The sequence below is a fragment of the Cucurbita maxima genome, unplaced genomic scaffold, assembly GCF_002738345.1.
Source record: "Cucurbita maxima cultivar Rimu unplaced genomic scaffold, Cmax_1.0 Cma_Scf00022, whole genome shotgun sequence".
In the NCBI taxonomy this organism is placed as follows: domain Eukaryota; kingdom Viridiplantae; phylum Streptophyta; class Magnoliopsida; order Cucurbitales; family Cucurbitaceae; genus Cucurbita; species Cucurbita maxima.
In genome coordinates this window covers 1,313,419-1,331,859 of record NW_019272038.1, presented here as the reverse complement: position 1 = coordinate 1,331,859, position 18,441 = coordinate 1,313,419, and the positions used below count along the sequence as shown (strand labels likewise).

Genomic DNA, 18,441 nt, shown 5'->3' with positions numbered 1-18,441 from the left:
TATATATAATGGAAAATTGAGTAAAAAAAAAAAAAAAAAAACTGGAAAAGTAAAATCTCAATTCCCGAGATTCGGCAGCAGGAGTCCAACGGATAAAGGAAGACGCCCAGTCGTGAAAGGTTGCTGATACGATACACCGCAAAGCACTTTCCATAGATATCCTCTCCGATTAAGGCTTCGGCGCTTCGCCCTTCGCGCATCTCCGAATTAGAATTACCTCGACCTGGTTTGTGGACGACGAATCGATCGTGTTGGTGATTGTAAGTGTTTCTATTGTTCTGTTTTACACAATTTCCGATTTGTTCGAATTCGCGATTATTCTGCTGGTAAATGATCATATTTGCCATCGATTTCTGTCAATTTGTCTTTCTCTTGTTTCTCCAGAAGAAATTCCCTAATCTATCAATTTCCATTTCTTTTCTTTTTGTTTTCCTCCGCGGTTTCTTCTCTAGGGTTTGATATATTATGGATACAACAAATCCTTATGATTTTACTCATGATAGTTCATTCTTTTGTAGAGTTTCTTGAACCGATTGCAGTTTTTCTGCCGGTAATTGTGTTGGTTTGAGATTTGAGAATTCTAGGCTTGAAGCTGCTTGTGTCGTCTGCAAGCATCTATAATGCAGGTAAGCGACTAGAATTAGCTATGAGAACGTGCGGGAGTTGAGTTCATTTTGTTAATGGACGATTTTCTATGTTTCGAGTATATATTAACTGACAATGTGTAGAACTACTAACTTTGTAATTGATCGGTCTTCCATTTCGTTTTGTGACGGTTTTTTCTTTATCTTGTGGATATTTGTTTTGAACTTATAATCCTGCAAAGATAAATGTCAATATGAGCGCAGTTTGAGTGTTGTGTATTAGTATCTACTTTATGAGCGGTAGGTTCGAAACTTCTCTCGTCATCTGTAATGTAACATTGTCAAAACCTATCAAGTTACGCATTTTTCCTTGTGGTTTCATTGAAATTTATCTTGGCCATTCAGATTTTATATTTTTTTTGGGGTAAGAAATCGAGCTTTTTAGAAAAATGAAAAAATGTACCACGACATACAAAAAACCAAATCCTGCAAAAAAGGAGTCCACCCATTAACTGTGAGATCCCACATTGGTTGGAGAGGAGAACAAAGCATTCCTTATTATGGTGTTGAAACCTCTTCCTAGTAGGTGCGTTTTAAAACTTTGAGGGGAAGTCCGGAAGGGAAAGCCCAAAGAGGACAATATTCGCTAGTGGTGGACTTGAGCTATTACAAATGGCATTAAAGTCAGACATCGGGCGGTGTGCTAACGAGGACGTTGGGCCCTCAAGGGGGTAGATTGTGAGATCTCATATTTGGTTGGAGAGGGGAACGAAACATTTTTTATAAGGGTGTCAAAACCTCTCCCTATCAGACGTGTTTTAAAACCTTGAGAGAAAGTCCAAAGAGAACAATATCTGCTAGTGATGAGCTTGAGTTGTTATATTAACTATTGAAAAAAGATTCCAATCTAAAAGGATCTAACCAATCTTATAATTACAAAAGGCTTAGGTAGCAGATGACCACAAGTATACATTAAAAACCTAGCAAACGACCAGACCTCCTCCCACTCCCACAATCTCTCCACATCCCTAAAATTTACTGTTTCTCTCAAACCGAATTCTCCATATTACAACAAAGAAACAAGTCTGCCACAAAACTTTATCCTTATCCATAGCACTGCGACCCCTACCTCGAGTCAATCATAGCCTTGAGCCGTTCAAGTTTGATTTCATTCCATGTCTGAACTTCTGCTGATTCTTTCTTTCTCATTCCCTTATGGAAAGTACATAAGTCTCTGTTTAGTGGTGATCAATAACAGTATGCAGTATTTGGGTTTTCTTCAAAGCTTTTATATTTTTGGATTCATCTGCATTTTTTTTAAGTTGCAAATAGATATTAACTTTCAGAAATTTATTGACTGTTCTTTTTACTTGGAACTGCATCGAGAATTTATGTTGCGGTTTTGTAGGCCTCAAGAGCAAGGTTGTTCAAGGAGTACAAAGAGGTTCAAAGAGAAAAGGTAGCAGATCCGGATATTCAGTTGGTTTGTGACGATTCCAATATTTTTAAATGGACAGCCCTAATCAAGGTAATGCTCTCGATGATCCCGATATAAAACTGAGTTAAGAGTTGTTTCTTACGGTGATTGATATGCATTATATTTAGGGACCGTCAGAGACTCCTTTTGAGGGCGGTGTTTTTCAGCTTGCCTTTTCGGTGCCTGAGCAATATCCTTTGCAACCTCCTCAAGTGCGGTTCTTAACGAAAATTTTTCATCCAAACGTTCATTTCAAGGTAGAAGTCAACTTGATCTTCTTTCTAAATCGTGGGTTGACTCTGAGCCCTTCTGTCGCGATGGTTAATATTATTAACTATAGTTGGCTAATAGCTGCATTATATCCCATAATATCTTGACTCAAAATAATCTGTATTAGATCCGACTAATTTTCCACCAACAAGATTGTGATAGGGATTATAAGGAGGCGATCATTGGGGAGGAAAGGAAAACGCTAAGGAGGGGGTACCGCTGTCCAAGGGATAGTAGTTAGCAGCAGGATTTAGGTCTTTCTTAATTAAACAAAGAAATGTTGAGCCTCCATGCATGAGGGTGAGTTGAGTAGGAAGAAAATATATGGAAGGCAGTATACAGGCACGAGAGAGAAATAAGGAAAGAAATTTAGTGGTGTGGACTTTCAAATGATCCTATGGATTTTTCAAGCGGTGATGGCCTCCTACCTAGAATTTAATATACTATCAGTTACTTTGACGACAAAATGTAGTGGGGTCAGATGGTTGTCCTTTTAGAACAGTCGAGGTACATGCAAGCTGGCCCGTACACTCATGGATCTATAAAAGATATAAAAAAAAATCTTATGGATTCTGGGGAGGTGCAACGACGAAATGAATCAATTTAATGAAACAACCGGTGTGGTGTTCAGGTTTGGAGATGAGTTTAACTAATTGTCATGAAATGACGGATGTGAGGTTGAAAACCCTAGTGACAATCCACCGGGTCGAATTGGAGTGCATCAAAAGTTGAAGAACCCTATAGACAAGGTGGAGTTGCAATTAGGGGGAATATTTTTACGGGTGAGTTTGATGATGTCCTCTCCGTCAAATTCGAGATGGGATTGGGAGTAGGAAGCTAGACGCACTCGTTTTTTATGGAGAGGATTCAAAGTGTTGGACATATTTTGTGGGTTTCTTCATCCATATGAGTGAAATCTGATAACGGCAACATGTAAGTTTTCAGTTGTTGAACCATACTTTACATTTGTCTTTGTACCTTCCTGCAGACGGGCGAGATCTGCCTCGATATACTGAAGAACGCATGGAGCCCAGCATGGACTCTGCAGTCTGTTTGTAGGGCTATAATTGCTTTGATGGCTCATCCCGAACCTGATAGCCCACTAAACTGTGATTCTGGTGAGTTTACATGGATTCCTTATGATGAATTTTTCTGATTTACATGTTTATTTACTGGGATCTGTTTGATGAAGTGATAAAACTGGTTCTGGTGGGCAACTGAATTTTTGGGAGTTCGTTATTCTAAAATTTCTTTTTTGGAGCATTCCCTCCAAGCTAGAAGGTTTTGGTGGGTTGGGTTGGCCTGGGTCTTGGCCAACACTGATGTAAACTAACCCATCGATTTAAGAAAATAATACGAACCCACTAAGACTGAACTAAGTCGATCAACTAATGTTCAGTTATATATTTTGAAATTGAATCGACTGATAACATTTTATAGTCAACGAGATATTAGGGATCTATTCTTTGCATTACTGATGATCCAATAGCAAGGTAAATAGGTCTATTACGGGCCAGCTTCAGAACGAAAGACCTAACAGAGTAACTGTGGTAACTAGGTTTAGGTTTTTTTCTTAGGAGTTATGAAAAAATTGAACTTATAAACACTATTACTGATTGATCCTTGTTGCTCGGTTTCATGAACTTTTTCGATATGAAACTCACATATAAAGTAATGCATTTTCGAGAGGCGCTTGCTATTGACCTTCTAATCTTCTAATTGATTGCATGGGTGTTTATAGGAAATCTTCTGCGTTCGGGCGATGTTCGAGGATATCAATCCATGGCAAGGATGTACACAAGGCTTGCTGCAATGCCCAAAAAGGGCTGATGTCTTTCTGTGGCTTCTTAAGGAGACTACAAAAATGTGTTGAAATTGGTCACAAAACAACAAATTTGACAATCCAGACATCTGATGTAAAGTAACACCACATTCCAACTTCTGTGTGCTTTCTCTTCTTTTTTATTCACTAGAATAAATTTTACTTTTTTTTAGATTTCTTTTGAATTAATTTAATGTATCCTTTTTTCAGAAAAAATTATGTCGAAAATAATGTATTGTTAAAGGTGCTGATTAAAATAGGGGTGTTTTAATCAATGTTGGAAATAAATTGGATTTTGTCCCAAATATAAATTATATATTTAAATCTTTACCTAATTTTTTTTAAAAAAAATTATTTTTCTATTTGTTTGGTTTCACAATTTAATTTAGATTTTTTTAAATATTTGTAAAAAGTAGATTGTAAAACAAATAAATTTATTAGCTTATATTTTGAAAATAAAAAACTAAATACCAAATAAATACAATTTTAAGTACGGAAATAAATTGTAATTTAAACTACATTTTATTAATTTTCTATTATTTTTTATTATTGTTGTAACTTCATTAATAACAAATTTAGATTATCAGTATGAGTTTTGTAATTTTGATCTGTTAGGTCTTTACTTGTGAAGTTAATTACATAATAACCAAAATGAACATATAATTTCAATTATTTTTATATTGGTATTTAACATCAATTTATTATAATTTAATTGTTTAAATTTATATACCAAGTTATTTAATTTAACAAAACTTTTTTTAAAAAATACATGTTATAAAAATAATTAAATTAATGGTCCCTCTCGACAAGATAGATTATGCCAAATAAAAAAAATGTGAAAGTCTCTCCCTGTCAATCAAGTTGCTTCGACATCCGCCTTTTTTAAATAAATTAGGTTTAAATTTATCTGTAATAAAATAATTATACCACAAAATTCTTAAAAATAAATAATAGAGGTGGAGATTTAAACTTGTCTCCTCTCATAAATTTATAACATAATCACATCTACCACTCATTATAGCCTTACAATAAAGTCAGTAAATTACTAAATATAAGGAAAATACTAATTAAGAGTTAATTAATTAAAAATTAATAACTAATTAACTAACATTTAAATAGAAAATAATAGTTCATTATCACCTCTTCGATAAGTTAGGTAGGGTTTAATCAAACTAATACTAAATTATAAATTTTAAAATCATAGTATAGTTAATTTAAAATTAAATTTAAATCATAAGATTCAAATTGAAATTTTGTAAATAATCCGAGAACAAACGTAGTAATTTAACATTTAGCTAATTTAATTTTCTATCTAACAAATGTGTAACATAAACGTTTAGTTATATACCTATTGATTTCTATAATAATTTTCTTTAATTAAAAAATATCGATATTTTGTATAAAATTTCTACTCTTTTTTGTAATTTTAAAATTTTAACTAATAAAGAAATTCGTACCTATTTGAGAAAATATTAATTTATTTAGTTCAAATATTAAATTGTTCTAATGTATTAATTAGTAAAAGTCCACTTAATTAATTTTATACCCTAGAATGGGTATAAAAGTACGAGTTTAATTTTAGATATACAATTAATAGGTTGTTTAAATCATCACTACATTAAATATTTAAGTTTGGCTTAAAAATAATTTTGTTATTAAATTTTTTTAAAAATTCACCTACCCATTATTTCTTTTTAAAATTATTTAATTTTAAAGTAGTTTGAAAATAATAAAAATTTGAAAAAAAAAAATATTTTTTTTAAATATTTGATGCATGAATAGAATTAAGAATAATTCAACTTTATATATGCTAGTTATGTACACGTTAGTATCTCTTATACTCATATATGGAATTAATTTAAATTAATTTTTTATTGTATAAATATAGTTTAATAATATCGCTATTTTTTTCTTAATTGAAGTTTAAATGTCTTCGGTTATAATTATTTAATTAAGGACCCAAATTTAAACTCAAATAATGGGAATGAGCTAGAGATATTTATGTGCTAAAAAATTTAAAGATTAAGTTAAAATTAGCATTAAATTTTAATAAAACACGGATAAATATTTCTTACAACATTTTATCCTAATTAAATTTTAAAATTTGCAATTTAAAAAAAAATTGACAATAAAAAAGAAACTAAGGTTTCAACAGTTGAATTGTAGAGCCACGCGCCTCAATTTCGCGTGTTGACACGAACCAATTAAATTCATCTTATGTACCAAGGCATTATTCTTTATCCATGATAAGACGAGCACATTTCTAAAAAAGAAGCCCCACGCTCTTCAACCGAGCGTGTAATAACACTCTCGATTTTAAGGGTTTCTTTTTGAAGAACCCCAACTCACAGCCAAGTGGCGAATTATTATTGGTCGTAACCTACTTCTTTCTCTCTCATGTAGGTGACATGGCAACCGGCATGGGCAGTTTTCTTACCACAAAAACCTAAAAAAACAAAATAAATAAATAAACCCACAAAGATTCTCTCTCTAAAACACAAAAATACTCTCTCTCTCTCTCTCTCTCTCTCTCTCTAGAGGGCTTTGAGGTTGAATTCTTCATCGGCGAGTGTCTAATTCATCCCTACAGTCTCAACAATGCTCTCTCTCTCTCGCTCTTTCTCGTTACACAGTTTCGCCGAGAATTGGATCCCAGGTGACGCCAAACGACGCCGTTTTGTGATGGATTCCGGCCGGTAACATCTTCGCCTTTTTACTCTGATTTTTTACTTTCATCTGTTTCAATTTTTTTCCAGTCTTCGATCGGTAAAAAACGGATAATGATTCGGTTTCAGCTTAAAATATTTAGGAACTTCAGCTCAATTTTCACCAGATTTTTTTTATTACTATTTTTTTTTTACCTTTTACTTTCGAAATTCACTCATTTTCGCATTGTTTTGGATATTTGTATTGAAATTTTGAATTAAATTTGTAATGTGGCAAATCCCTAATTCTAATTTTAGCGTATTAATGTGATGGAAGAGAACAATCATGGGACTGATGATTCCAAGGCTGCAGAAAAATTCATTCAAATTGACTCCATATATATTGATCTATTTAGCTCCAATGATAAATGTGATGGCCAGAAGTGCGAACGGTTCTCTATACGGTACGCTTCGACGACTTTGCTACTGTAAACACATAGTATTTTTGTTTAGTAAGAACATTACATTACGAAATAGGTATAGATGTCTTGATTATTCAGTTATATATGTTCAGGTTGGCTCGAAACTTTGTATCTAGTTGTTTCCTAGGTTTTGGTTCACGGATTTTATGCTCAAACATATTGTATTGCAAGGGAGGGAATTCGAACCTAGATGCCCGAGTAGTGCCCACGTAGGATTCGAACTGAGATTTAGAATGAGAGTAGTGATAATCAGTAGATGACAATGAAAATATCATGTGCATTTAACCCGAGCATAATTCAATTAGTTAAGAGTTTAAAATAGATCAAAAAGTCAAAAGTTCGAATCTCTACTCTTACATAAAGCTCCTACATGGTGAATTGTAGTCGTAATGACGGGTTTGTTTGTAGTGGGCTTGTTGTTTCACTATTCAAAGTAACTGAGTCATTATGCAATAAGATTTGATGATCATAATGAATTTATCCAAGCTAAGTGAGGTAGCTACCCTTTTCCTTATTGAATCTATGAATGTAACAGTGGTTATGTATCTGATATGAGCAAAAAGGATTGGAAGAGCTGTTGGCCATTTTCTGATCTTGGTGATATTCATAAGTTGGATGAGCATATACTCTCAGCCCCACCTGTGTATGATCCGAGCTTCGATGTGCAGCATCGTAAAAGTCGTTGGCAAGATAGCTCTGATAAAGCTGCAGAAGGTTTCGTCTTTGATAACTATCACAGCCTCGGACACTGTTCGATTGCTTCCCTGAAAGCTCCGAAACAAGATGTGATCGGTGGAAGAACAGTCGTTGACAATGCCTCGAATTCGAGTTGCCAACGCTCTGGCTGTGATGAAAAGGAAAAGAAACTTGAAGTTGCAGACTACAGTACTGGTACACTCTTTTCTCCTATTATGCTGCGAAAGCAAACTCCAGCAGATCATCTAAATGGACAGTTAACCTTGGTGGCATCAGAGAATGACAGTACGGTCGACATCGACCGAGCATGTCGTGCCGATAAACTTCAAGACAATGGAGATGCTTCCATGGAATCAAATGAAAGCACAATTTCATCATCTGAAAGCGCTGAAACAGTTGGAAATCGTCCTCGTCGAAGAACCCCAAAGATTCGTCTGATGACTGAATTACTAGGAGAAAATGGGAATATGAAGGCTAATAAACATGTTCAAAGTTATCCCTCCAACGGGACGCCCGAGGCGTCTGCGCAGGCAGATCCGAGGTATGCTTCCAAATGTCTGGTAACAATGGGGGAAAATATTTGGAATTCAGGTCATAAAAGGCAAAGAAGGTTGCCCCGGATCGGAAAGAGCAGTCATCGAGATCGGGTTCCCTCGTCTTCTAATGTGGATAAGCAAATTCAAGCATGGAGGGGGGAGTTAGAAAACTCTGTTTCTAGTTTAGGAACTGGAAATGCTCTGCCTAGAATCAAAAGGACCATGAAGGACCTTTGGAACAGCTACAAAGTGGATGGAAACAGAAGTTCAAGAAAGAAGAACAGTAAAAAGTGTCCAGTGGTTGATCCATACTCTGTGTCCTCAGTGCCATCTAAAGTTCAAGATCGATGTGAAATTCGGGCGATAACGGAATATCGAAATGATGAAGAAGCATTGGATAATGCTGCCATTATGGCACATAGAGCTCTATATTCAATATCAATGAATGCCATGGAGTCTAAATCTAGCACATCGAAGAACACAAACTCAAGCCAGGATCCTCTGATGGTTGAAGGCCCTGCTGGCTTAGTTTCTTGGAACAATGGAATGCCTAGGAAGGATTCAGCTACACAGAAAGAAGTGGAAGCCATGAAAAGTATGGCTAAAGCTCATCGTTTTCGATATGAAAACAATACAAACAATGACAGAGAGTTTCATCTTTCTTTCCATAGCTATTCAAATCCACAAAGGGATCACAAAAAAATCTGTCGTCGAGAAGAAAACGAGCTGCCTACTTTCCTGCCTGAGCAAGATGACACTCCTAGAATAAGTAAATTTATAAGGAAAGATCCAAATCCTCCTCTTTATAAAGCTTCAGATGTTTTCTATGGTCGAGGAGTCAACCGTGTGCCGAACAACTCGAGTATGCCTATTCCAAGACGAAATGTGGAGCCTCACACAGATAATAGCTGGTCGCTTCTGCAGCAAAAGGTATTAGAATATGCCTAATGTCCTTTATTTCCCAACTTAGTTATTGTAACGACCCAGGTCCACCGCTAGCAGATATTGTCCTCTTTCGGGCTTCCTCTCAAGGTTTTTAAAACGCGTCTGTTATGGAGAGGTTTCCACACCCTTATAAAAGGTGTTTCGTTCTCCTCTCCAACCGACACCGTTCTTTTGTTCTTCTTTATTTTCATTTTGATGTGTTCTTATACTATAATCAGTGCTTCACAGAATTCCATTTCTTGCATAAACTTTATGAACAGGATATATGCAGTGGAAGCAATGGTAAAGGAACTATTGAACCTCTGGAACCTATGGCTATAAAGCGTAAACAGATTAACCAGAGAGTGTACCTGGCATCTGACAGTGGGACTTGTGATGATATCCCCATGGAAATCGTCGAACTAATGGCAAAGAATCAGTATGAAAGACGTCTTCCTAATCGTCGAACTAATGGCGAAGAATCTCGCTTCGACACGAACCACCTGCAGCAGAATCATATGCTTTGGCATAATAATGCTTCTGTTCGTTCTCAAGAACAACCATCAAATGGTATTCAATGTTCTTCCATCGGATCCAAATGGCTAAATTGTACTGAGTTTAAACAGCGCAATGGAACAATAGACCATTTGCCTGTTTCAGAACGGAATAAAGAAGCAGCTCATATATGGTGTTCTTCTTCTTCTTTGATACCAGATCATCTGCCGAACGGATTTCAGAGATTTCCGGCGCATTTTACGGGTAGAGAAAACATCTCAAGCCCTAGATCATTACAGATGGGAAACGCAAAGGCACAGAAATTAGCAGAGAGTTCATTTCGTCGACGTTCTAATGGGATTGAGCTTGAACAAAATCTGGTTGGTTCATTGGAGTTGTACTCAAACGAAAGCATATTAGCAATGCACTTACTTAGCCTCATTGATTCCGGAATGCGATCGAATGAACACACGACTGGAGGTCGGTTGCGTAAATCATCGAAGAAACCTCCGATTCCTCGTCCACTAAAACGCAACGAGTTTTCTGTCAATTCTGCTGTTCATGATGAAGTTCATACTCCTGCAACCACTGCATCTGCTAGTAACTTTCAGCGTAGTAGAGGATTTGGAACCAATACCAATTTTTCCGGTCAGGCTGTCTTCAAGTCTCGAAATAGCGCGAACATGAAATGCTCGGATCGATCTACGTGTAGAACATTTCCTGATAATCGCATACAGAAAGGAGTGGTAAAAGTACCTAATGCCGAAGCGTTGGTGCAGCAGATTGGAAGAAACTCCAAGGAATGCAAATTCATGGCCGATACTAGAACTCTGCAAAACCAGAAAAGCAGTTTTGAGACTGAAATATGTAGCGTCAACAAAAATCCTGCTGATTTTAGCTTGCCAGAAGCAGGAAATATTTACATGATTGGAGCTGAAGACTTCAAATTTGGACGAACTCTTCATTATAAGAACCGATCAAGCCCTGATTTACTTTAGAAGTAGGCTTGAAGAATTTCCCATATTTACTCTCTTGTTCTTCTTACAGGTAAAATCCTTAATTAATTATTAATTTTATGGGGATTATATGAATTCAAACTTCTGAAACAACCTATTATTTATATTTAATGCAAATGCATGCCAAAGTTTAATTTTTTTTTTTTATAATGATTTGAAATTAATTTTGTTCTTATTAGAGTGGAACGTAATATAATTTTCGAAAAATTTACAAATTAAAATAATAAAAAAAAAATATTAAGATCGTTGAATTAAATACAGTCATCATAGTTGACGACATCTTTGATGAGCACAGAATTTTATGTGGGTGTTTCATTTACAATTCCAAGAAATTAGAGAGTGAACGAACTGAAAAAATTAGGCTTAAGAAAATCAAATTAATCAACTTATTACCCAATTAATAATTTTTATTTAAGTAAATGGAACAAAAAAAAAAAAAAAATTTAAATTATAGTGTCATGGAGAAATTTTAAAATTTCTTAACACCTCCGGCTACATGTAACCAAGAGAACGATGTATCATCCAATATACCATTTAATGTATGCACTGAAGAGGAAACGAGACATAAAGCAATATAGAGACACCTGATGACAAAGATAGGCTGGTTAAAGCATTTTTTCCTACCTTGAATTGTATGTGATTTAAGCTGGGGTATTTTTTTTATTTGTTTATAGTTATATTATATTACCTTCTTCATTCGCAACGTGACTCGAGCTCTGAACGTACGCTGACATTATCTGGAACATCTAAATTACTCATGGCTGACTTATTCATAAATAGTCGAACAAAATTTTAACTTTTCAAAACTATAAGGAAGAAACAGTCATTTAAAGAATAAAATAAAAGCAAAGCCTCTCATAGGGATGGGGATCAATTCCAAAAATTGTACTTTTTATCACCTGAAACGGACAGTCAAAATATGTGTTTTATTACAAAAACAAGCATAAAATCAAAAGGTAAGAAACTAGCAAGTCACTGTCCATCTATATTCGAACAAATTAATTTATAAATCTAGGCAAAAACTGATGATGATGATGAAGAACTTGCGCGCTCAACAGAAAAGAGGATGACTAAAGCTTGGCATGCCTAAAATAAGAGAGATACATGGAGGATTTATAAACTATCCTGAAATGAAAATTAGTTTCTTTGAGAGGGAGATCACTTCCACTTATCTTGGAGCTCTTTCCTCTCAGAAAAAACCCATGTTGCAAAGATGGCGATCACGAGAGCGACGATAGTTATGAGAAGTAGAGCGTAGCTGAAATCTTCGGTTAGTGAATCATATGTTCTTGAGGGTGTAATCCGGGTAAAGAAGAGATCCACTCCGTAGGCAAATGCAAGGGTTGTTGACTCCAACTTGGCTGGTATAGTCACGACACCTCGAAGACCTTCGACTTGAAGCGCGTGCGTTGCGTAGGTCTGCAGAAAAGCACAACCCAGTACGAACCAATTATGCCAGTTTAATGAAATGCTGCAGACAATTAAGTCTGGTCCACATTGGTTATCAAAAGCAATGGCTTCCAATTAATTTGTAAATCCAAGGATTTCTATCTTCTAGTTAATATCTAATATCCTAATGTCACTTAATAATTCTAGGAGTAATTTGAGAAATGATAGGCAAAATGCAAGATAAACACACCTGAGGAATGATAGGCAAGGAATCGGTAAGAGGTATAACACCTTCTTCCTTCTCAGCTTGTGTGGGATTGATTGACCGTCGAGGATCTAAGTAACGTTTGTCGAGAGCCAAAATCTGCAATGACTCATATTTAACACATCTCGCAAAAGATATCGAAATGAGGACAAAGACCAAGCAATCACGTGTTTCAGAAGTTAACCTGATCGTTTATTGTACCAATCAGAAGCTGCTTTGATGTTATACCCTTAGATGTTGATGTAACTGATATTGCTTTCACAGAATGAGTGAAGAAGTAGGATTGTGATTTGGCCAAAATTTCGGGTCGAGAATATGACGAAATTGGCGAAGTCAGGTTATGCTTTCCAATAATAAGCTTCCAGACATCTATGTTGTCCTGCAAAATAAATTGTCTCAGATAATGTGAACCTACATAGAGCATCGATCATGTCATAAAAATCTTAGTACACATTCACATACCGCACGAGATTGATCATAAATTTCGACAACCGACATCTCGTATCTGTGTGCTTTAAGATTGAAGTAGTGATAGACAACCCAGTTCTCACTAAATACCTACATAACATACAAATTTCGTGAGAACATTTCATCTATACACAATGGAAGTGGGCAATTAGATTGGTGAACTCACGGCATGGACGGGACCCGTTGAACCATGATGGGTCATACGATGTAATATACGACCATTAACAATGTCAATAACATATACAACCAACCAGGAATCCTCTGGGGTAGTAGTTCCAATTTCACCACTGCTTTTTGGTGCAACAGTTGCCAAGAAGAGCAGATTTTTTGATATATATTTGTACATCACATCTTGGTCTGCTACAACCTTTGCTTGCGTATGAACCACCTAGAATATGAAAATTACATAAATATTTGCTACAAGGATAGAGAGGTATTAAAATACTTAAACAAACACGCCACAATACTTAAAAAAATGCATTGGCAAATGAAATGATAAGTAAATAGATCAAAACCAAGAAAAATATCTTGTGGACTAACCCACAAAATTATAGTGTCTAACCTCATTTAATTTTCGCTCAGCGGTCGCAGTGATTTTCTCTGTCTCGGATGGAAGTATAATCGACCAAACATCCTTGCTCTCGAAGCAGTAGTCATCCACTACATCAATACAGTTTCTTTTCAACGAATGTCCTTTAATGACGCCACTGTCAGCTTCAACTGAATACCAGTATACGTTTGAAAATTCTGATTGCAGAATACTAATAGCTTCAGAGGTTTGTGGATACAAATGAGCACGGCTCTGAGCATCTATTAAAATATGGAGGCGTTGCTCTGTTGAATCAGTAAATGGAAGTGGAATAACTTGTAAAACCGAGTGAATCTGGCTCGATGAACTAATCTCCCTCCCCGTGTAAGTGTCAACAAATGAAAGTAAACCTGGTCCATCCATACTTTGTCCACAACGGCCTACTACGAGCACAGATGGATTCTCATCCATCGCACGATGGTGGGGGTCTTGCCATTGATAAATATTGAGCCATCTTGGAGCACAAGCTTCTGACTTATGGGAAGGTTGCAGTAAACGAGACCATACAATGCGGCCATCTCCAGAGTGCAATGCAAAGAGTTTTCCTGATTTAGTTAGAACAATAAGCAGTTTTCGGAATCCATTGTGATCCCGACTCATTTTGCTCTTGTCAGAACTCTTCAACCTCATATTTTGAATAGCTGCTACATCCTCGGGGCTTGCAATCATTAAAGTCCCCTTGAGTTTCAGCAGATGTCCCTTTCAAGAACAGGACATATCAAAGGGCATCTTGTCAGGAAGGAAACATTTCAAGAAATACCAAAATTTCCCTTTTAATCAACTAACCAGAGCAAGAAAAATAATAAAATATTCGAACTAGAGACTACCGAGTAAAAGGAACCAAATAGTAGGCTTACTATGTATATAATAATGATTTTTAATCTTAGAGAACATTATCGGTTGTTCATAATTTAGTTCATAATATTTTGAAAGAGTTGCATACCTGCAGCCATTCAATGAGATTGTGCTCCACCTTTGCTATAGAGACGCCTTTTTTTTCAACAGGCAGTTCAGATGTCACTACATTTACAATAGAGGCAAGGCCATCTTCCCTACTCCACACAACTTCACCTTGTTGTACTAATAACAGTGAATGGTCTTCCATGACAAGTAGAGCCCTGAAACCATGTGACCGATCTTTCCGAATGTAAGAGTGCAAAAAAAACTTCTGGACAGTTCCTCTGTGACCATCAATTACTATATTTTCGTCGATAAAATTACTGCTCCAGTTATCAATAAGCTTGACAGTTAGACGCACATGACTTCCCTCGTGCTGCACTAAAGCAGCTGCATGCTGGCCCTCTGAAACCAAGAGAGCGTCACTTAGAGTTGCCTGACTGTGAATTTTATCCACCACCTCCAACTCACCTTCTCCTTTTACTCGTACTAATGTTAAACGAGAATCAACTTTAACAGCAAATAATCCAGAAAGCTTTGAAATCACTATTTCAATTAACCCAGAAAGTTCATCAATGAGGTGTGCAATAGGTGTCTGTAGAATCCCAATTTCACCATTCCTAAGGTTTATTATAACTAGATTTGACTTAGTGGCGTCCAATGTCACAAGCACATCATCAGAAACTGATACTAATTCTCCAGAAAAGCCACCAGAAAATGTTGCCGTATGGTGCTTCACCAACTCTCCACTCTTAACATTTATTTGAAACTGATCAAACTGGGTTGGACTTGAAAATCCCACAGCATAAATGGTATCACTTTCATGATGTTGAATGATTTTTTGAATTTCTACACTGAAACAGTGATAAAATCAATAATGATATCAGTGGCACAGTGATTTACATTTTTCAAAAGAAATAAAACCAAGCACAAACTCCACATTGGAAATACCTGTTCTCTGTTAAGTCAATCTTCCAAATAACCTCACCGTCTAGGGAGGAGACAGCATGCAGACAACTGCTACCAAAAACTAGGATCACAGTCTCCTGGTTGGCTTTCAAACTTTTCTGCAAATTTTATGATTTACATTAATCAAATGGATACTAGAGAAAGAAAGAAAAAAAAAAAAGAATATAGAAGAAATTAACTTAGCACCGGTTGATCCACTTGGATCAAAGGAATCAAATTCAGAAAATACAACATTTTGTTAAATAGGGAAGAGAAACAATCATACCAACTAGAAGCAGCAAATAAAAAATCAAAACCTTAGGTGATATTCACTTACTGGAACCAGTAGCAGTGACTTTGATGGATTGGTTCCCTGAAGAAAAGACTCCCATACCATCTGACCATCAGGAAGGTTCCACGCTCTTAAAAAATTCCCCTCCGATGAAAGAGAAACAACATCTGACATCATTTCATTAAATATTTAACTGGCATACTAAAAGTTGAATTGTAAAGCTTAATTGGTATTTCAACAGATATAAAGGACCAAATTTGAGCTTACGTGGCATCTATTATTAATAACAGACAGGAAGAACTAAGTATACTTCACATTTGTACAATAATGATGGATCAACAACCATCAGAGAGTAATAATAATGATGGATCAACAACCATCAGAGAGTAACATTCTTAAAAGAATACTTATGTCGTGAAATAGGAGTTACACCCCATGAGGCAGATGACTTGAGGGTAAGATTTAAGATCTTCAAAAGAATCAGCATATTCACGTACTTTTTATCAAACTCCTAGAGGAATTTCCTTTGTACACAATAAGCAATTCAAATAAATGTTCAAAATGGCAGAAATAGTACTCCGGAGCAATATTATATGGATAAAAAAAAAAGTGAAGGCCTTACATTTTCCAAGAACGAACTCGATTCCATCAATGGAATCATTGGGGCCAAGGACATGTCTCCAAACTGCACAAAAACAATTAGAAGGTAAGACTTTTAATAAAAGACAAATGAACTATTTTCAAAATGAAAGCTTCCACCACCGCCAGAAGCAACGTTGTATTCTTTCTTCAACCTTGTTAGTACATGAATCATTTCAAATAATTGGATTACCCAAAACTTAGATAGAAAAGTGGAATTTCATTGTCTTAACTTTCATTTTTTGCAAGATTATTGTTATGGGTAGCTCTAATAAAACACAAACTGTTCTCATGTAAAAACTCGACTTCTCGACTAATATGTTACATAATTGGTTCCCATCTTCCCAAATACTATGGGCTATAACAAGAGCACCCATTGCAGAATGGGCACCTTTGCTCATTATCCAGGGGGATTAAACAATTTTTTCTTCCGTTTGTTTAGAGGAAAGGTTCAGTTAGAGCCTACATAGTTAAAAATTTCAGTTCAGCTTCCTAAGTCATTTGGTTATTGGTAAACCCACTAAGAAAAAAATAATGCTAAAGGAATGTTGAGCTCACAAATCTCGCCATGCCGAAGATCAAGTGACGCAATTACATTCTCTTCAGTGGATACAACTACACGCTTTCGCCCCGATTTTGAAGAATGGAATAACGCGTGCTTCGCTTTCCCCAAGTACTGCTGACGCCTGTAATCGAGGGATCACTTCACAACTTTAACAAATTGAATTGAATGGATGAATAATTCAAAGCTATTAAAATTCAACTAAAAGCTAAAGGGAAAACAGTCAATTGAGAATCTGAATTTGAGAAAAGACATTCCAAGTTAATCACGAGCAGTATAAGAGTCATAATGCAATCAATAAGACGCAAACTAGATACACGACATAAACCAAGGCCTCCCTTATTTTGAGATACTGATGAACATTTCGAAGAAAAGTATCAATAAACAGGTGAATCCAAACGAGAAACTAGCCCGAATGGATTCGGAGCAATCCAAGTATTTTGTGCTAGTATATACACAAATATATCGAGAAAACGAACAGATCAATTACTCTAGCAGGTCAAGCATGGCGTATATTTAATTGGGATGATAAATTCTCCAATCAAAACTTTTCCACAAATTTCCTAGCCAACCTAGCACAGCTGAGGAATAAGAGCTCAAGAGAAGGCAACGCACCAGTCCATAAGGCCAACCTGATCTTCGTAAAGCGAAAATCCATAGTTCGCGAGTGATGCAAATAATGTAACGAACAGAAGAAGATAAACCTTCACCGTAAAAACCATGGCGACTTTCAACTCCTCCTTCTCGCAGTGAGTGACCGAGAGAGATCTGAGAATAACGAGTAGCTCGGTCGAACGACGATGCCAATGACCCAGTGGTTTTTTTAAGCCGGCGCTAAACCAATTTATAAAGACAATTTTCTTCCCTCTTTTTTCCCGAATTTTCCTTCGAAAGTTTTAAACTCTAAGATTTAATGAGATTTTTATATTATTTAAATTAATTGTTTTTTTCTATGCTCATTTATGAAATTTTTATTTTTAATAAAAGTAAAATATTAATAAATAAATAAATACAAAAACTATGATTTATAACTTTATTTCGATATATATTTTAAAAGCGGAGAATGAATAATAAAAAAATTAATTTAATAACTAAATAGTAGAGACGATTTTTTCAGCCATTAACTATTTACAGTTGAATTATGCATTTTAGTTAAACAATTGTAAAAGTGGGAGATTGAACTATGGGGCGGTGCCCTGATCCCTACAAGTAGAGACCTCGCTCGTGAAGTAAGTTACCTCTCACTTACGATCCGACCAGTTGGGAGCTTTGCCAAATATAATAAAAAGTTATGGTTGTAGCTCCAAGACTCGATCCATTATTTCAACTCCCCCCCTCCTCCTCCCAATAGAGCTCAGGACTCCATATTCGAATCAAAGCTATCAATGTGACGATTAAATGGACGTTGAGAGTAGATTTCTCGATCACGATCTGTAACGATCTCG

The 18,441-nt window shown here is 35.8% G+C and overlaps 3 protein-coding genes across 7 annotated transcripts; 2 read left to right on the top strand and 1 right to left on the bottom strand.

The window, feature by feature from the left end:
- The first annotated feature begins 28 nt into the window (after positions 1-28).
- Positions 29-4,329, top strand: LOC111496350 (protein PEROXIN-4). Of its 2 annotated transcripts, none has more exons than XM_023146770.1 (6): positions 29-260; positions 540-626; positions 1,993-2,112; positions 2,190-2,318; positions 3,320-3,449; positions 4,073-4,329. In XM_023146770.1, exons 2-6 carry the CDS (start codon positions 621-623, stop codon positions 4,159-4,161), a joined length of 474 nt encoding a protein of 157 aa, XP_023002538.1. In that variant the 5' UTR covers positions 29-260; positions 540-620; the 3' UTR covers positions 4,162-4,329. The 2 variants fall into 2 exon arrangements, with proteins under 2 accessions (XP_023002538.1, XP_023002537.1); XM_023146769.1 differs by having other exon boundaries at positions 519-626.
- A 2,306-nt stretch (positions 4,330-6,635) lies between these two features.
- LOC111496127 (protein EMBRYONIC FLOWER 1-like) lies at positions 6,636-11,064 on the top strand. 4 transcript variants are annotated; one of them, XM_023146426.1, is made up of 4 exons: positions 6,636-6,849; positions 7,136-7,262; positions 7,816-9,442; positions 9,718-11,064. In XM_023146426.1, exons 3-4 carry the CDS (start codon positions 7,832-7,834, stop codon positions 10,927-10,929), a joined length of 2,823 nt encoding a protein of 940 aa, XP_023002194.1. In that variant the 5' UTR covers positions 6,636-6,849; positions 7,136-7,262; positions 7,816-7,831; the 3' UTR covers positions 10,930-11,064. The 4 variants fall into 4 exon arrangements, with proteins under 4 accessions (XP_023002194.1, XP_023002193.1, XP_023002191.1 ...); XM_023146425.1 differs by having other exon boundaries at positions 7,117-7,262; positions 7,813-9,442; XM_023146423.1 differs by having other exon boundaries at positions 6,636-6,850; positions 7,120-7,262.
- Positions 11,065-11,813: 749 nt separating this feature from the next.
- LOC111496131 (ER membrane protein complex subunit 1) lies at positions 11,814-17,883 on the bottom strand. Its single transcript, XM_023146435.1, has 12 exons — positions 17,612-17,883; positions 16,993-17,120; positions 16,418-16,480; positions 15,841-15,962; positions 15,507-15,622; positions 14,602-15,409; positions 13,632-14,357; positions 13,236-13,457; positions 13,064-13,159; positions 12,786-12,980; positions 12,587-12,700; positions 11,814-12,366 (listed from the first exon to the last, which is right to left on the bottom strand). The coding sequence occupies exons 1-12, from the start codon at positions 17,716-17,718 to the stop codon at positions 12,106-12,108; spliced, it is 2,958 nt and encodes a 985-aa protein (XP_023002203.1). The 5' UTR covers positions 17,719-17,883; the 3' UTR covers positions 11,814-12,105.
- Between the last annotated feature and the right edge of the window lie 558 nt (positions 17,884-18,441).